The sequence below is a fragment of the Sinocyclocheilus rhinocerous genome, unplaced genomic scaffold (genome assembly GCF_001515625.1).
Source record: "Sinocyclocheilus rhinocerous isolate Xijiao unplaced genomic scaffold, SAMN03320098_v1.1 scaffold2378, whole genome shotgun sequence".
In the NCBI taxonomy this organism is placed as follows: Eukaryota; Metazoa; Chordata; class Actinopteri; order Cypriniformes; family Cyprinidae; genus Sinocyclocheilus; species Sinocyclocheilus rhinocerous.
In genome coordinates this window covers 412,301-432,063 of record NW_015655570.1, presented here as the reverse complement: position 1 = coordinate 432,063, position 19,763 = coordinate 412,301, and the positions used below count along the sequence as shown (strand labels likewise).

At 38.5% G+C, this 19,763-nt stretch overlaps 2 protein-coding genes across 9 annotated transcripts in view; both read left to right on the top strand.

Annotated features, from left to right (window-relative positions):
* Positions 1-1,965, top strand: part of LOC107718494 (ubiquitin-conjugating enzyme E2 D2) — a 12,065-nt gene extending 10,100 nt beyond the window's left edge. Inside the window, exon 7 of the mRNA XM_016525594.1 lies at positions 1,395-1,965. Within this exon, the coding sequence (XP_016381080.1) occupies positions 1,395-1,440 (46 nt within the window). The 3' untranslated portion in view covers positions 1,441-1,965. The remainder of the gene's footprint in view (positions 1-1,394) is intronic.
* Positions 1,966-3,012: 1,047 nt separating this feature from the next.
* LOC107718493 (CXXC-type zinc finger protein 5-like) lies at positions 3,013-18,983 on the top strand. 8 transcript variants are annotated; one of them, XM_016525589.1, is made up of 5 exons: positions 3,013-3,164; positions 4,212-4,516; positions 5,392-5,525; positions 9,076-10,081; positions 17,295-18,983. In XM_016525589.1, exons 4-5 carry the CDS (start codon positions 9,278-9,280, stop codon positions 17,337-17,339), a joined length of 849 nt encoding a protein of 282 aa, XP_016381075.1. In that variant the 5' UTR covers positions 3,013-3,164; positions 4,212-4,516; positions 5,392-5,525; positions 9,076-9,277; the 3' UTR covers positions 17,340-18,983. The 8 variants fall into 8 exon arrangements, with proteins under 8 accessions (XP_016381075.1, XP_016381077.1, XP_016381072.1 ...); XM_016525591.1 differs by having other exon boundaries at positions 4,171-4,516; positions 17,298-18,983; XM_016525586.1 differs by having other exon boundaries at positions 4,171-4,516.
* Positions 18,984-19,763: the final 780 nt, after the last annotated feature.

Sequence of the window (19,763 nt, the reverse complement as noted above, 5' to 3'; positions counted from 1 at the left end):
TTTGCCCGCTGTCATATTCATGTCATTTTCACTGTGTGCTGTATGTAAAATGAGTGTTACCTTGGCTTTATTTGAAAAAAATATGGTTAATGCACACAAACTTCCCAGAATACTGAGTGCCCTGTTGGTTACAGTGTTTACTTCCTTTTTAATTATATTTTTATTAAATATTTATTTATTTGTGAAAAATACTTTGTCATCTAATGTATAAGTATGTTTATTTAACACATTTATTTTTTTAATCAATTTTCAAATAATTTCAAATTTCTTAAATCTTAATTAAAATGAATAAAATTATATCGGCCACCCTGCTTTCCAAGATATCGGTATCGGCATCGGCTGTCAAAAAACCAATATCGGTCGACCACTACTGCACACTGTGTTTGCCCTAATGCTTTTCCCCCTAGGTGCTGTCATGCAGTCATTTATTAGCTAAGTTAGCATTATTAGCTAAGTTATTGTCTACGCAGTTTCCTGTTTTGACATTTGTCACCTTTCTTCTTCCCTGGGGTTGTTGTGTTTATACGCTGACACTCTAAAGAACTGTTTTGTGAATAATTTACTTTTATTGTTGCTGAGCTTTGAAGCTGACTGAAGTAGAGACAAGGTGAAAATGTTTTCAGCTTGCTGCAATTCCAAAAACTAGGTTTCAATAGCTCAATGTGCAACAGTGTTTTATTTTATCTAAACCAGACTGAGCTGGGTGTAATAAATTGAACTGGAGAATGATTATGATCAAATTCAACAGAAAAGGTAATTAAATGCCAGCAGACTCCTATTAGATCTTTATTGTTTTACACTACTCTTATTAGCAAATGTGGGTGGAAAATGCAATTGAGGCTGAGGGCCGGACCTTGTAAGAACTCAAGGGAATACTGAAGAGTTCCTTTATAATAGATTGTAAATTGCTGGCGATGCCCAACTTTTTCCAAGTTTCCCTTAATACATGAAGAGGGCTATTGACCGTGTCAGAGGGGACGATTCACATTTTTCTTTAACCATTTGAGACGTTCATTTGTACTTCACATACATGCTCAGAAACGGCATTCTTTCGGCCATTTACTTTCCCACACTGATATTTAATTCCAATATAGTTTTTATCTGCCCCATCTTTCAACAACAGGTTTTTTGCAAAGTTTGCATTACCTATTAAACTTAAATAAGAGTTCTTTATTGGCATCTGTGGTTCCATGAAGAAACTTTAGCATCAATGGAACCTTTCTGTTGCATAAAAGGTTCTTTATATAGTGGAAAAAGGTTCTTTAGATATTTAACATCTTCACACAAGAAAAAAAATAGTTCTCTTAAGAACTGTTCACTGAAAGGTTCATTGGGGAACCAAAATGGTTCTTTACTGATGTGATGGTAATGTTTTTATTTCTCTTCCTTCACAGGTACAACAGAATAGCTCGGGAATGGACACAAAAGTATGCAATGTAGTTTTGGAGTTAGAATCATGATGGGAGAAAAATACACCTCTCCATCTTAAGGTTAGGGGAGATTTTGAACGTTCAAAAGATTAAAAAAAAGAAAAGAAAAAAGCTTAAGAAAAAAACGATCTTGTTGGTTTCCATTGGAGTGTTTTCTTTAAGCCACGCCTCCCCTCACCAGAGCACCTCCCCCCACTTTTAGCCTTCTGGCAGCCATGGTGTACATACTCAAACTACAACTGTAGCCCCTTTTCCTCCTCAAATTCAAACATCCACTCCACAGCTCCTGCTTTACCTTCTCCGTTGCTATAGCGACGTACCCGCTGCTTAGAATCAGCCCGTATCAGTTTTGCTGTAGAAGATGTTTATGGCTCTAAAAGCATTCCTTGTTGTTTTTAAGAACTGGGAAGGGAGGGCTATATTATTTTGTTTTCTCCCTGCAATTTGTGATAGTCTGGACATAGAGGGATGTTTTTTACAGTTTGCTTTTTCATTTCCATTTCCTGGGCTTCCAACTGTACATTGGATCAGGAAGTTGTTGTTTTTTCTTTATTTCTTTATTGCAGAGAAGGGAGGGGTATGCTGGCTATCTTTTTGTATAAAATCTATAAGGAATTCTTTTAAAATCATAGCAGTTAATTAAAGGAAAATGTGTCTTATTTTTTTTTTAATTTTTCTCTCTCTCTCTCTCTCCCCCAACCCACCCTTGTAACTCTTAGGTTGCTTTTTTTCCTCTTCTTCTTTTTCCTGCTCTTGTTGAATTGGATGCTAACATGGTTCCGCCAGACTCGATTGGGTCCCTGGGTGAGAGGAGACAAACTCCTCACAGACAAACTTCTGTATATTTAATTTCCTGCGTTTCAAAAAGGCGGGGCATAGAGGAGAAACAATAATGTACAGTATGTGGAAAATAATGTGTTTTTTTTACTTTAAACCGCATAAACACATTTTATTACACCAAATACACAAAATAATCATTCGCGCTCATTCACACGAGGACTTCCTGTAGCACTGCAGACATGCATCAGCAAACATACTGTATTTCCTGTAAACGTGTGGTTTTACGCTTGGTCTTTCTCTCCGCCTCTAACACAAACCGTATCATTTAAATATAAATATAAATATACTCTATCTTGACACTACAGAGCAGATGAATGTGAATGAGAGGAGGTCAGAACTACTACGCACAGTTTAATTAACATTTCAGTGATTATGACTTGAACATTTGTGCAGTTTTTACCATATTGGGTGTAAAACTAAACCAGGTTCCGTTTAAAAACAGCATATAAAGATATTTTCTATCATGATGTGTAATTCGGAGGCCATGTGTATTTTGCTGTACGATAAAGATGTGCATTTTGAATAAACATAATTTGAAATATTCACCCTTGTGTCGTTTGGGTTTTTACTCCTATATTCAGTAAGCAGGGTTATAACAGCTAGAGTTTTAAAAAAGGATGTGGGAGATAATGTGATCTACTTCCTGTAATGTTGCAAAACACAGGAAATTAGAGATCGCCCTGCTGCAGTTCCGCTTACAGCCACTAGATCTTTACTGATAAGATGCGCGTTAAACATCGCATGCGATTTATCGTGCAGCCCTAATTTTAATGATCTATCATGTGGCTTCATTTGGAGATGATCTGTGTTCTGTCACATAGCAGGGACGTCTCGTCGAGCTCCAGTGATATACCAGCTCAATACTACAGGAACGTCCTCCAGGGTGAACTCAGGGTATGATGCAACTCAGGATTCAAAGGTCTGATCGATGAGCTCACAAACAAACCTGGCTCAAGTCAAGCATTCTGGAATATTGCCCTGAATAGTCCACTTCACACTGATTGGAAAAACAATTAATATCACTATATAGATTATATAGATTATAATTTCACTTAATATATAAAAATAAATGAATTATATAGTTATATTCATAAATGTTAATAAATTATATTATAATTTATTTATGAATTAAAGTAAATTATATAAAACATTTGAAGTACTTTCAAGTGGCTTGTATACTATGATATATGAGCTAATCACGTAGTACCATGGTATACAAGTATATCAAATTACCAAAGTACTTATATGTTTTTGGACACAACTATGATATAATACCACGGTATTCATTGAAATACTATTAAGTGCCATTCCCATTCCTTTCAAAAAGTACTGTGGCTGTACCATGGTACAGTTGTGGTATGAGTCCAAAGAGTTGTATTATACTTCCAAGAATGGTTTATGTCAGGGTATTATGATATTACCATGTTTTGGGAAACTACCATGGTATTCCTTAAAGTATGTAAACGGTATATGGATACTACCATACATTTGAGCTCAACCACGTACGTGTACAAAAAAAAATGTTAGTACCATGGTAGGCTACTTTTTAGCATACTTTTGTGATGTAAATTCCATGGTATATTAGTATGGTAATCGCTGTATATTTCAAAGTATTGTATCACGATATTTTTGGACATAACCATGATGGTAATACTATCCTATTTTTGAAGTGCCTTGGAGAGACAGAGACATATATCATGGTATATTAATCTGTGTTGATACAGTACCATGGTATTAACCCAGGACGTATTGTAAGCAAAAACGAAATCCCATACTCTTAGAATAGAGTTTAGCGTTTTGTGAATACAGATAAATGAAAGAAAACAAAAAAACTATGATGGGAAGTGAAGCCGTAAAGTAGTGTCACTTTACTCAAGCCTTAACTTTCCCGTTAATGCAGTTGTGGAGGACTTTAACACGCAACCCCCCTCAAACCCGCAGCCAGCAGCGGCGCACTGATCGATCCGCATTGATCGCCCCTGACGAGCTGTTCCACTTTCCAGCCAATGCACGCGCGCCCGTCTGCGATTGGGAAGGAGCCCGAAACGGAGGAAAATTTCTGCCGCCCTGGCGGTGTCACTTCCCCACACTTCAGCTGGCCGCCTGCCAGACACACAGGACGCTCACAAGAGGTGGAGTGGACTCGAAGCGACGAGGAGCGACTGGACGGACGGACAAATGGACCCACAGCAAAATGGCTCTTCGGTCACAGAGAAAGTCATCAACACAGAAACACGACGATTATGGTAACAAGTCCAGTCCCTTTGATTTCTTCAAAAAGATTAATAACACTTTATACGCTGACTGTTAGAGCAACGGAAATTAATGTATTTTATAGGGGTTTATGGGTACTCATATTATTAAATACATTAATAAATTGCATTGATATTAATTAATTATTAAAAAATAGCCTAAAAATATAAGTTATTAAATAATATAAACTATATGGGTATTCCTATAAAATACATTAATAGATTGCATTGATATTAATTAATTACAAAATAATTAATAAAAAAATATAATAAGTAATTAATATAAACAATATGGGTACTCCTATTAAATACATTAATAAGTTGCTTTGATATTCATAAAACAGTTAATATAAAGTGAATATGTTATAATATAAAAACAATGATATACAACAAATACAATACATTGTTATTAAACGCATTAATAAAATACATTAATATTTATTATTTAATAAAAGCATACTATGAAAAATAAAAACTTTAATGTATGTCTATGTTGATTTAATTAATGCATAAATTATTATTAATAATACGAATTAAAATTAATTTGATATGATTCAAATATCAATCATCCCCAAGTTCCTGGAAAGCATGAATGTGCAAAGGTTCTGATACAATAAATCAATCACGAGCGCAGCCAACAGCCATTAAGAATGGAGTCAACAATGGGCTGAATGTCCAGCCCTCTCAAAACTATACTTCATTCATTATCCCACTCTCATATGCACAGAGAAACCGACAGCCCTCGCGCTCATCCACACCTCTTTAAGGTTAATTTCTTTTTTTTTCCGTGACGGAAAGTCCACTTCGGTTTTTGTGTGAAGCTCCAAAAATCTATGAAATGTGTTTGCATGTTCTTCTCCGGGCGCGAGGATGTGGAGGTGGGATAGAGAGACGCGAGAGGCTGGAGGAGCGCACGCGCTCGCTCTCGGACAAAGTGCGTTCTGCGTGTATCTGCCGGTGTTTGGGCTTTGTTGAAGGGAACAGCGAGGGTAATTCAGTCTGGGTGAGCATTTGCTTTCGTTTGGCTCTTTTACCTTTTATTCTCTCTCTCTCTTTTATATAAATTTCCGCAGCGTGTGAGAGCACCGGACCGCTCGGACAGTCGGAACGCTCCCCTCGGCTCACGAGCGGTGCGAATGAAAAGACGCCTGTGTTTGCAAATATGCAGATGCCCTATATGTATCAAAGGGAGGGGAATGAGACTTTGTTGAGGACTGTTCAAAGTTACAATGACATCCAGCCAAGACGAATAAGTTGGCAGTGAAATAACAAGGGAACGTGCTTAACCAACGCGACGTGTTGGCGCATACCGCGCGCTGTCACCATAGACACATCGCTCGAGATGAGACAAAAGAGATTTTGTTTTACTTTCTAAATGATCGGTGTTACATCTGCTTGACAATTTGCCCATATGCATTAGCTGCATTGGTGCAACTTTGCCACGCGTAACCAAATAGGCGCACGGAATAGTTGCATTTACGGGCATTTGTTTGTTGTTTGGCTGTACTGTGGTCACTGTAAACATACTATTGTGACATTTTCATGTTTTTATTGATTGTCTGGATTCAAATATGTGGGCTTTACCGAGTGGGAATGTCTGAATTATTCAGAATTCCTCTTGGAGAGAAGCAAGTATGAATGCAAGTTATATGTGCTGTTTATTATTAATCCATTATGAGTTACATGCAAACTTTTTGTCTGTGGTGCGTATTTGCATTTTAATTATTTAAATAATCTAACCTGAATATATGCAGTTAATCCGGGTCTGTTTTGGGGATTGATCTGGGAAGGGTTTAATTGAGGTGATTGTTTGACAGAGCACGTAGATCTTGATAAGCAGGTCATCTTGTTTAGGCACAGTTGGGCTATTTGTGCAGGTTTGGCTATTGTTCCCTGGTGATGTCCAGATCTCTCTAAAGTCGCGCTATTGTCCCTCTGGCTCGCCGCAATACTGGACACAGCAATTTCCTAGTGCATGTGAGCCTTTTAGGCTATATGTTTGACATGCATTTGACATGAGGCAATTGCTGAATGGGCGTTCAAACTGTTGCTAGGAACTTATTTATCTGTAAGCCAGGTCAATAATTTACCGAAATCCTCAGTTGATGCAGGTTTTGTCTTGGTTAACCTGCAGATGAGAGCTACTTGTCTCCAGTAAGTTTTTATTCCCATCATGAGTCTTTGATGTGGATGTGATGTAATCGTAATTGATATGGTCATGTGTTCTTGTGCTCATGTGCTAACGGATAGAGTGCTCTGTAAAAATGTTTTGGCAGGTAACTTACAGTAAAAGTGTGCTTCATATGGTTTTAATCAGGTCAGATATATTATTTAATATGACTGAATCAACTTAATACAATAGTATTCACCAGCTAGTAGATTTTTTTTAGATTAATCAGAAATAGCCTGCTGTAAAGATATAATAATGACCGGGGCTAGTTGTCACAGTTTTCACATGGTGAATAGGTTTTTGAATAGACACAAACTTATATTGTTTATTACAAAAAAGGTAAGTTTCCTCTGTTATTAGCTGATTAATAAAGTTCATTTATCACATGTTGACCTATTGTGACAGCATGCTCCTATAGTGGGGCATGTTGTCACAATGGAATTTGCCATTAAATAACAAAAAAAAAAATACAGTAAAACAGCTATGAAATACAAAATTATTAATGAAACCTCAAAATGGAAATGCACAATAATAATATTAGTAATATTATAGTAATATTAAATCATTGTTTTAGCCAATATTACTGTAAGTTATACCATTTAAAACACGTGACCACTCACTACAATCTGATTTTTATGAAAAATACTTGTTTTGAAGTAGATATTTGAAACCAACATTTAAAACCTTGTAGTTACTGAGACAACTGGTGTGACAACTAGCCCCAATCTCCCTAACATGCATATTTATTTATTTATTTATTTATTATTCATACATTCTTTCATTCATGTATGTTTGTATGAATGAGTAGCCAATTACCGCATCTTCATGGGCAGTCACTCACAACCTAAACTATTTTTTTCTCTAATTATTACCAATAGCATGATTTACTGAGGCGTGGCAGTTAATTGAAATGTTAAGTCGTTGACGAGCGCGTGTATGTGCGTCAGTGCGGCTGAGCTTGCACCTAGACATCCTGATTTCACTGTCGGATCACCCCAGGGGCTTTGCGCTTGAGCTCACGATTCTGGTTTCGTGATAGAACAGACCGCCTGTGGACCCTGATAGACGTCTCTCACTGAAGGGGAATTGCTGTCACAAGGAACGGGCTTTCGCACGTAAAGGTTATGAAATATAACAATTTAACAGACTCAAACCGCCCAATTCAATATCCGCACAAAATCTTTTCTTTTTTCTTCTTCTCATGAGCTTCACAGTTAGTTTCAGTTCCTTGGAAGCACACCGAACAAAGCGTAATTGTTACTAAAACCGATATCTGGGATAAATATTTTGTGTAAAACATAAATGTTGGCTAAGGAATCAAAATGGGTCAGATGAGGCCACAGCAAGCGGTAGATTAATTATAACCTTGAAATTGCGCCTATTTCAGCAGGGCAAAACAATAAACAAATAAAATGGCATATGTTAATAGGCATGATTATTTTGGAAGAATTAGATTCGGTAAAATGTTTTTTAGCAGTTAAGGATGAAGTGTGATATTGTGCCGAGACGAATCGCATAATTTAATTTGCGGTTTAAGGGTGAGGCCGACGTGATGTGTTCTTCATATGCTCTGTAGGTTTGGATATACACTACTGATCAAAAGTTTGGAATAATTTTTACAGTTTTTTTTTAAATAGGTCTCTTATGCTCACCAAAGCTGAATTTATTTGATCAAAAATACAGTAAAAACAGTAATATTGAGAGATATTATTACAATTCAACAGAACAGTTCTCTATTTTAGTATATTTTAAAATGTATTTATTCCTGTAATGCAAAGCTGAATTTTCGGCATCATTACTCCAGTCTTCAGTATCACATGTTCCTTCAGAAATCATTCGGCTATGCTGATTTGCTGCTCAAGAAACATTTATTGTTATTGTCAATGTTGAAAACAGTGCTTAATATTAAAACTAAATTTTTTTGGAAATTGTAATACATTACCATTCAAAAGTTTGCGATAGATAAAATATTTTTACAAAAGATTTTAAGTAAATCTTGTTCATTTGAACATTTTATTAATCAAAGAATTCAGAAAATAAGCAGGAAAATTTGTTTCCAACATTGATAATATTAAGACCCATTAATAATAATAATAATTTAGCACAAAATCAGAATAATTTCTGAAGGATCATGTGACACTGAGAGCTGAAATTTCAGCATTGCATCACAGAAATAAATCACATGTTAAAATATATTAAAATAGAAAACAGTTATTTTAAATTGTAATAATATTTAAATGTTTTCACTGCTTTATTTTGATCAAATAAATGCTGCCTTGGTGAACATAAGAAAAAAATCTGAATTATTCATCTCTACATCTACCATACATTTAATCAAACCATGCTGGCTTTAACATCTATGTGTTCTATTTTCCCTTTCTAGGATTCTCAGGCCTTAGTGAACGGATCCGTGAGATGTTCTTGAGGCTCGACTAGTGTGGACCGCCGCTCCAGTGGTCTGATTCTCCAGCTGTGCATGCGTCAATCTCGTCTTGGCTTCAGTCTTTGTAGGAACATTGCAACTCGATCCCCTGTTCATCCTAAGCTCCCTCATCTCCCTCTCCCTCCCCCTCACGTCGTGGCCCATGGAGGGAAGTCGAGCCGTAGAGGATGAGGAGGCGCAGGACAGCTGCTGCGGGGATGAAGACCCATCCCCGGTGGTGGAACGGAGAAACCGCAGCGGCATCATCAGCGCTCCGCTCAGCAAAAGCCTGAAGCGTTCACGAGCTCTCTCGCAGTACATCGCAACCTGCTCGGCCGCTGCTGTGGCCAGTGTCGCGAACGCTAACAGACTCGCCCAGAGCTCAGTGGTGGCGGCAGGTGTCAAAGCTCACCCTACCGCTAGCCAGCACAGGTCACAAGTTGGGTACGCCAAACTGGACCGGGGTGCATTGATGTCTGGCCTTCTGGACTCTCCGAGCGGCCTGCATCTCGCCCAGGCCGCCGAGCTCCTGCGACGGGCGGGGATGCTGCTTCCCGTCAGTGACCCGTCCAATGTCAGTGTTGGTGGGGACATGGAGACGGTCTCTGCTTCTGATTCGCTGGGCAGTGTGATGGACTTCCCGTTGCTTGGCAATGGCGGAGTGGGAGGGAGTTTTCCTTATCACCCGGGGCTGTTCATAATGACGCCAGCGGGAGTTTTCCTCGCCGACGGGGCGCTCTCGCATGTGACAAGTGCGTCAGAACACCAGCAGACGCAGAGTGAGATTTCTTCAGCCATCAGTGCCAATGGGAAGAAAAAGCGGAAGCGATGCGGCCTGTGTCCACCTTGCCGGCGCAGGATTAACTGCGAACAGTGCAGCAGCTGCCGCAACCGCAAAACCGGCCATCAGATCTGCAAGTTCCGCAAGTGCGAAGAGCTCAAAAAGAAACCTGCTGGCGGGCTGGAGGTAAGATGGTGAGCAATGCACAGTAAATTCATAAACATTATCACTGAATGCTGCCTGAATGCAAGCTAGCATCATCTGCATGGGCACCACAGCATAATATAGGCCACACTTCTGACACGTTGAGCTGTGATGCTCATGCAGGTGTTGCAAGTTTGCGTAATTTCTTGATTCTCTCCCCTCATCTCCTTATTGTTTCCTGTTCGATCTACTATCCCTGTGGATAAAAACAGCTAAATGTCAAAAATAAAAGTTGTGAAACACAAGCAGAACAAATTCTGAGTAAATAATTTGTGGAATCAGTTTTGTGTAAATGACTGATTTTAGTTCATTGCAATCATTTACGTAATGGATTAATGGAAAATTATGGGCTTTACTATGGATTTAATTTAATAATGGATTTCACTAGATTTGTCAGTTTAATGTATTTTAGTGCAGTTAAAGTTAAAAATAAATAACACAATAAAACTATTAATGCAGTAAAATCATGACCTGCTCTGACACATATGTAAATTCTGTAACAAAGTATTTTCTACCTTCTGAGCAATTTGCACAATTGCATTACACTATTATGCACAAATTCATTAAATTGATCAAAAGTCGCAGTAAAGACTTTTATAATTTTCCCTTTCAAATAAATTGTTATTTCCACAAAAATATTAAGCAGCACAACTGTTTTCAACATTGATAATAATATAGTAATAATAAGAAATGTTTCTTGAGCAGCAATAATTTCTGAAGGATCATGTGACACTGAAGACTGGAGTAATGATGCCGAAAATTCAGTTTTGTCATCGCAGAAATAAATTACATTTTAAGATATATTAAGGCAGAAACAGTTCTTTTAAATGGTAATACTATTTTGCAATATTGCTATTTACAGTATTTTTGTTCAAACAAATGCAGCCTTGGTGAGAATAAGACACTTTTTAAAAAAGCATTATGACCCAGCTGGCAACCAAATAAGTCCAACTCACTCTTGAGCATATAGCGCAACATTTAAATAATATCATGTAACTCTGTACATGACTCCTAAATCTGTATTGTTTGCCACAGTGATATAATGGCTTTAAATTTCTCAGCATATATTGTGATTAAATCAGTTAATCTGAATTTTTTGAGTTTGATCGATTGACAAGCCCTAGTTTTTACAACAGTTTACATAGACATTAATGCTGCTTGTGTTTCATAAATGTCAGTATATGAACATTACTTATCCTGACAAATGGCAAGCTGAATGTGGTTTCCCATCTCTCAGGCAGCGTAACTTGAGATGTTTCTGCCTTGTTTACAGGCAGGTTCAGGTGTGGGAAAATTAGCTCTGGGTCTGTGCTGATGTAAGCTAGTTAGGATCTAACTTTGCGAGACTGGTGTCATGGTAAGATTGGTCTAGTTGGTTGCATAATTCTTTCTTGCAAGGAAAATGTTAAGGCATCATGATGTTCCACAGGTAAGGTTCCCCTTCACTGTCTGCTATGATGAGATGATTCAGAGTTTCAGCTATCACATTTAATAAAATTTGAATGAATGTGATGAATATAAAATGTTGAAAAAACACCATGTTCCAACCAGCCGCAACGCACAAGTTTCCAGCATTAAAGGGGTCATATGATGTTGCTAAAAAGAACATTATTTTGTGTATTTGGTGTAATGAAATGTGTTTATGCGGTTTAAGGTTAAAAAACACATTATTTTCCACATACTGTACATTATTGTTTCTCCTCTATGCCCCACCTTTCTGAAACGCTTCGATTTTTGAACGAGCCGTTTTAGGTAGGCGTGGTTGACTCTTAACTTTTATATACTTTGGATTTGAGACTTTAGTCTTTGCAACTTTACAGATCTTCTTTATGCACCAAGAGCTTGTAACACTCCAAAGAGAAAGGAAAAATTGAAATCGCATCATATGACCCCTTTAAGTGTTCTGTCTTTACTAAAAGTACTGAATGTGGGACATTGGACCAATGAGATTTCACTGTGGACGGGGCTACCCATCACACCAAGACAACAGCATATGGTTCTTTCAAGTGATGTCAGAAAGATCGTATTTATGAGCTCAATGAACATGAACGTCACCACAAAGTCGTAACTACAACTGGGAAACCCAGAGTTTCTGAGTTGGGGCTTGTCAGTTAGAAAACATGTCTGACGCAATGGATGCAGCATCTTTATTAATGGTAAATTAGTTAAAAATTAAAAAAAAAAATTATTTACAATAAAACTAAGTTGCATATACAAAATCCCATATAATTTTACAATTAAAATTCAGTTTGCTGAAAAATCCCAATGCGCATTCTTCATTTAGTAGACGTAGAGTTTAAAAATCTTGTTGAATTTATGTATAAAAAAAGTACATCACTGTCTTGCTGTGACCAAAGTGATTTGAACGCACTTGACATTGTAATTACGAATTTCCCAGGAGGACTTGAACTCACCAAAACCATTCATAAAGCTGACTTTGGAAATAGCATACTAGCATACCACTCCTTCTATGTATTACATATCTTCTATTTCTATTTATTACGTATCATGTATATGTTTGGAAATGGAAAACTAGCATACTACTAACTGAATACTGTGTAGAAAACAAACTGCCTACTTGTCTTTAAAAAATAGTAAGTAAAACTGTAGACATTATTCCACAATAAATGGTTCAAACTGTAGTAAGTTAAACTGTTGTCACATGACCTCATCACATTGCATATGACTGGAAATAAAACGGTAATTTTGCCTTTTTAATTAAATTTATGTAAAAATTGCAATTACTGGATTTCGCTGCAAAAATATAAAGTTGCTGAAAAAATAAAAATAACGGTAAATGTGTCCATTTTTTTACTTGATGCTAGCAAACTTGTTCTAAATATTTGACTCAGGAACAGGTAATAAAAATTATTTGTGAATGTGCACATAGGGCCTTTCATACATGTTGTGTGGCTGTTTGTTTTTTTTACAGCATTTGAGTTTGTTTTCATGCATGTTCACATACACACATGTACATGTGTGTGTCTCTGTGTGCATGTGGCAGCCTCATATAGTCCATCTGGCCTTTGCGTCTGTCATCTGGAGCGCCAGGTGTCAATGTGTCACAGCACCCCTCTCTTTCTCGTCCTCCAGAGGCCCTGAACCGCATTTGTGTGTCTGTTTGTGTGTATAGCATTGCAGGAAGAGGCAAACACAGCCCCAGTGAAAGTCATTATGAACTGTGTGTGTGTGTGTGAGAGGGGTTGTGTTTATGTGTGTGTATTGACCACTGACCAGCCCGATTTCTTTGAGAATTACAGCACTGAGGAGGTAAAGATTTGAGGTGTTGGTATGTGCCAGAGCTTATAGGGCTCATTTTGTGTGTGTTTGTGTTTGTGTCTCTATGAAGTCTTAGGCTCAAAATACACACATGCAAGTATGTGAATTCAAACGCTTCTAGCTACATTTTCACATTTTGTAGCATTCATAATCTATAATGTAAAACAAATATGTTGCCACAAGGGGCACTATAGAGCATTAGCATAAATCTGTAGTGACTTTCAGGTCAACTACTGTCATGGCAGGAAACAGTTTCAAGATAATCTCACTAAGCAATTTAAAGTAAGTTACACTGTAAATATGTTTATGGATAGGTAATTCTTAAAGGGGTCATATGATGCGATTTCAATTTTTCCTTTCTCTTTGGAGTGTTACAAGCTCTTGGTGCATAAAGAAGATCTGTAAAGTTGCAAAGACTAAAGTCTCAAATCCAAAGAGATATTCTTTATAAAAGTTAAGAGTCAACCACGCCTACCTAAAACGGCTCGTTCTCACATGCTTGAGGTATTTGGCCAATCACAACGCACTGGATAGCTGGGCAATCAGAGCACACCTCGCTTTTCAGACCGATGAGCTTTGTAAAAATCTACGCGTTTCAGAAAGGCGGGGCATAGAGGAGAAGCAATAATGTACAGTATGTGGAAAATAATGTGTTTTTTTAACCTTAAACCGCATAAACACATTTCATTACACCAAATAATGTTCTTTTTAGCAACATCATATGACCCCTTTAAGAGGTGATTAACACGGAATGTTTTATGTTTTTAAATGTTTTCAAAAACGCGAGAATCAGGGCAGTGGAATAAAAAAAGTATGTATTTTAGACCCGTCGGGACAGATGTGCTTGTTTTTTACGTCATATCTGTAAATAAATAAAAGAAGTTCAGGCTACTACTGTATGCAGTGGAAGTAGCTTGAAGCCACAACAACTTGAATCTCGAACTGAAATGAGTTTGTAAGCTGAAAGGGAAAGCAACAATATCCGTAATAAAACACGAATCAACATATATGTATAGCATCACATTTGCTGTGCACTGACTAGGTTCACAATCCAAAGTTTTTTGGTAACAATGCCAGTCTCTAAACCAGTTACTACTTTGGTCTGTTTGCCTATATTTCTATATTTTTTGCCTGTATATGAAAATATAGGCCTTTATTTTCACATTGATAAGGCAATCATTTGTTACCATGGGCACAGTGGTGCGCCTAAAGCCATCAGATTCATCCGTGCAGAATAGCAGAACCAAAGCACAACTCCCATAATGACCAACACAATGTTCTTCTGTAAGTTAGTAGTTTTATGCTTCAAATGCTAGAGGGTCAAAAGTTACATTTGAGTGCCACATTTTTAGAATGATGTGTAATGCGCAAGATGCTGCAAAAGACACAAGCGCTTTGGGACAGTGCGCTTCTGGTGCATTTGCATACTTGTGTAGAGTGTATTTGTTGCCTAAAATCCTGTTCACACACTCAGTGACTGTCCCTGCGTGTTGCTAGGTCCGGTTCTGGTTGGTCACTAGCTGGTGTTCAGTTCTTGTAGCTCTAACAATAAAGCATGGCGCTAGTAATGACAAGGCCATGGGTTTGATTCCCAGGGAATGCATGAACTGATATCATGCGTGCCTTGAATGCAATGTGAATCACTTTGGAAAAACGCACCAGCCTAGTTCATAAATGTAAATGTAGTTGCCCTAATAACACGTATGAACATCACTACTGCTTAGATGACATTACACAATGACATTGAATCAGTTTTTTAGTTCTAAAAATGAATATTCTGGAGAAAACAAATGTTTATTATAAGTTGCACCAGTCCATCATTTACAAGATTAACATGAAATGTCTTATTTGTGTTCTGTCGCTGGCGACATTTTTATATCGTATATTGCATTTGTGTATAGGGTTTGCTTTGTCTTAATAGTGGTTTCTGCTTGTTATGTGTGTGTGTGTGTGTGTGTTTGAATAAATGTTTCTTTGTGTGTTTTTAACATGTTTTAGGCATATATTTATGGTGAGTTTGCATATATCTGGGTGTGTGTGTGTATTGTGTGCTTTTATTGACAGTAGGGTTGGTCTGGTTGAATAAGGCATAGAGGACTTATGGAGTTTAAAGAGCCATTATTGACAGGTCACAGTCAGTGGTGTGGGGGTCTATTGACTTCTTGATGTGTGTGTGTGTTTGGGATGGATAGATGTGTTTTCATATGAGGGGCCTTTCATGTGTTTTGAGCCAAGTTAGGCGTGTGTGTTTTGTGGAAATCCCATTCGATTTCTGGCCATTGATCTTACCTTGCATGTCATTGGTTGCAACTTTTGTTGATGTATGTGTACTGCATGATGACACATCTCACTGCGTTCGTGTGGCGGTCGGTATCTCGGAAAGTCCCTGATATAGCTGGAAGCAGAAGGAGATTGAGTGGGTGGGGCCTCAGACATTGCCCTCGAGGCCCCACCCCTTCCTCTTGTAGAGGAATCTCAGTCTCACAGCCAGGCGGGTGAAGTATTTTAGGAACAGCGTGTGTGTCAGTGTCTGTGTATGTGTGAGAGAGCCAAAGACAGGTCGACACACACTATATCAACATACATCAGTAAAATATTCAAAATACATGTTTGTATTTTGCACAATAATAATTTATTTTTGTCAAAAAATAGAAATAAAAATAATTGCATTAAAATATTAATAATAATTATTATTATTAAAATACTCATAATGCCTATTATGTTTTTATTTTGTATTATAATGGTCATTTAATTATTATTGTCAAAAATCTAAAACAATATAACTGCAAAAACAGCAACAAAAAACCAATTATTTTTAAATTATTAACTATTATTATTATTATTACGGGTGAAGTATTTTAGGAACAGCGTGTGTGTCAGTGTCTGTGTATGTGTGAGAGAGCCAAAGACAGGTCGACACACACTATATCAACATACATCAGTACCTGCTTACATTTACATACACTCTTTGGACATTTATTTTCTGGTGTCTGCTAAAGCAAATATCACTATTACTATTGCTCATACTGTTTGTGCTACAGACATAACTGTTATCTCAAATCATGACTTGTGGAGAAGAGTGAAAAACACTTTAAAAAAGAATAGCAAGTCCTTAGTACTGCATAGCACCACCCTAACAACCCATAACACCTTAGCATTGTGGCGACGACTTCTGTACAAGCAAACACCACTCACATTTTGTCTACTGTATGTTCATTAGAGATGCACTCATACATGTTTCAACATAATTAGTGTGTGTGTCTGTGTGTGTGTGTGTGTGTGTGTGTCCATGCAGTCACGCTCTGTCTGATTGGCCATGTACATGGGCCGACAGCCCATCTGTGTTGGCTTGTCTATGGGGTCGATGAGGGAAAAGGGGGTCTAGATGCGTATGTGCGCGCGTACAAACGCCAAAGCCCTGTCCGAGAGTAATGAGAGAGCGGGACTGTGGGAGAGTGTGTTTGGGAAACAGAGAGAGGGACTAGGTCATGTAAGGTGAAATCATTGCCTGTGCATGTTACTTCATGATGAAGGGAACGCTCCCCTCCCTCTTTTTCTCCCTCGGTCCTTCGTTCTTTCATTCTGGACGTCTTCCCAGGAAACGCTGCCGTTGTCTCCACTCTCCCAAAGTCCCACAGCCAAAGACTACCCCTGCCCAGTCCCAAAGCAGGCTGGGAAAAAAATCTGCCAATTGCACCACTGCGGTATTTCAGCCCTTTACGGTCTTAGCAAGTCTAGCTCCACAGAAAGAGAGGGATTTGAAACAGAAAAGGGAAAAGGTCTGGAGATGAGGGTCGAGAGTCCAGTTTAATGAGACATTTCCCATTTCCTTGTTGCTCCACTGTTGGTGTTTATGTCAAATTATCAATAACTCACGTTGTTTTCTTTCCTTGTTTCCTTCCTCTGTCTTTCCAAGAAGGTGATGCTGCCAACCGGAGCTCCTTTCCGATGGTTTCCGTAGGGCAGCTGGACCCTCCCCCCATGACTTCCATCCCATAATGAAGGACTCCCGATGGACGGTGACGCCACTCCCACTCGGAAAGCTGTGGGGCTTGTAAACACTGGGTGCAAACAAACAACTAAAACAAACGAAGAACAGAATGAAAGCACTATTTGAGAATGAACATGTCCTGAACCAAAAATAAACAGTGAATGGCAGAATGTCATTCCGTTTTTCTTTTTTCCTGTGTTCCATTTCGGAACCATCTGAGTTCTACTCCGGATTCTTGCCCTTTATTGGATGCTCTGGAACTATTTGCCGCCAAATGGAAAACGGACAATCATTTTTATTTGTGTGTTTAGTGGTTTTGTTTGTCCATGTGTGGAGAAATGCCGTAATTTCGTTTAGAGAATGTAATCCCAAGGCTCTGTTTTAAAGCTTGTGATAATTAAGGAGCACTATTGTAATTTAGCACAGTGGTTCTTACTGACTGCCTCAATGTTACGATTTTTTTTGTTTGTTTGTTTTTTAATTTGTCATTCACTTTTCAAGTTGCTCAATATTTGATACGAAGACGACCGTAAAAAACGCTCCAATGTAGCATCCCTTACTTCAAACATGCTTGAAAGGTCCTTTTGGGTTTGTCGTTCTGGTTGTTTGTTTTTAAATGCTGTAGGCCTGCTGGGATTGGAGGGAAGGTGAAGCTGATGGAACTACACTATGTAGACCAGATGATGGTGTATTTGTGTACCAGCTATGCGTAGGACTTGCCTCCTTTTTCTTGTAGCCTTATGGGATTGGTCAAATGGAAGACATGGTCCTTAGCAGACCTGGGCCTCCAAAATTCAGGAAATTATTGATGTGTTATGATAATATTTCTATGATTATGATGAATTTTATTGCTGAATTACCCCAAGACCTGAGTTCCAGTACTCCTTTAAGTCCTTTTCACATGGTTTACGCCATTGAACAACTAGTGTGAAGTGGCAAGCTTCAATCTATGAAACTCAAAGTTTCAACTTTAACCCCTTTTGTTGTTTAGATTTCATAATATAGACAAGGATTACCAGACAATTCACTATTGCGACACATTGAGTTGTACGACACAACTTCTATCTAAAGCATTTTGAGAAAAGTTTCAAGAACTCTTGTTTGACAAGCGATTTTCTTTCTGTTTTAAGCTCACACACGTGAGCTCTTTCATTTTCATTGTGAATGGTTCTCTGGTTTCTTTCTTCCCAGCAACCGTGTAAAATCACCTTTCTGTAATGGTATCTTTTCATGTAAGCGTCAAAGCATAAGACGCTTGTGTTGAGACATGGATCGAATCCTTGATGCTATTCATGTGAAAGGGGCTTAAGGCCATCCACATGACACGGACACCATGTTGGATAACTGACTTTCTTTTAGCTGTAATTGTCATTTTAGTGGGGGTTTTTTGCTTCTTCATTCTGAAATCCTACTGAACAGGTTCGCCCCAGTTTAAATACTGATCTAGATTGAGTGAAATGCACAGTACCAAAATTATTTCAAGGCAAAGTCCAACAGCACGCCATTTCCATGCCGTATGGGGCCAAATTTATCGGTCTGCGTAAATGAATGCATGTATTTGTGTCCAAAGCCAACCATTCTGAGGTCTTGGCAGTCCTCAATTTAATAAACCAAGGTGCAAACCAAACATTTCTATAGTTGTTGTTTAAATGTCATATTCTATAGCATTTGCATGGTGACAACCACTTTAAATGAACAATTATTACTTGATGTTAAGCTCTTTCAAACATGCTTATTTAATGGTTCACAAAGAAAGTCATGGACAGAGTAAGTCATGTGAGGTGAAATCAATGAGCACTCATAATTTTCCTCTGACTGAACCTTGTGCAAGAGTGAGAGTGAGTGTATGTGTGTTTGTTTGTGTGTGTGTGTGTTGTAGGTGGGTTAAACCAGTGAACTGAGCGTGATATTTTTGTCCGTAGTGTAGGAGTGAATGAGAGTGTGAAAGCTTCTTTTCTCTCTCTCTCTCTCTCTCTCTGCAGGCCGCGTCTGTCTGTCTCACTCCTCGTGGCCATCAATCCGATGAGAGCGAGCGAGCCAGAGGGCCGCATGGGGAGAGAGCAAACGCAGTGTGTGGGGGTTGCGTAGAGAAGGGTTCTCCTCCAGGTGCACGGCCATCAGAAACGATTTGAACACCGCCCTGCCCCACATGCGACGTCGAATCTTTATATCCGAGCAAATCAGATTCGTTAGCGTGCAATTTAGGGTGGGTGTGCACGTATGAAATGATGGCCCACGATCACAGAGTGGCTGAGGGACGCTGCAAAGGCTCCTTCAGTCTTATCAACATAACCCAAGCCCTTTTGTGCTCACGTCTGCAGCTCTGTCCAAAACACACACACATTTGCAGCTAGGGCGCCTGCTCTGGCCTCTCACTCAAGCGACGGGGCGCGC

Coding starts and splice junctions, on each gene's coding strand:
- LOC107718493 (XM_016525589.1), top strand. CDS start 9,278: ATGGAGGGAAGTCGAGCCGTAGAGGATGAGGAGGCGCAGGACAGCTGC. Junction 10,082..17,294: donor AACCTGCTGGCGGGCTGGAG/GTAAGATGGTGA, acceptor TGTCTTTCCAAG/AAGGTGATGCTGCCAACCGG.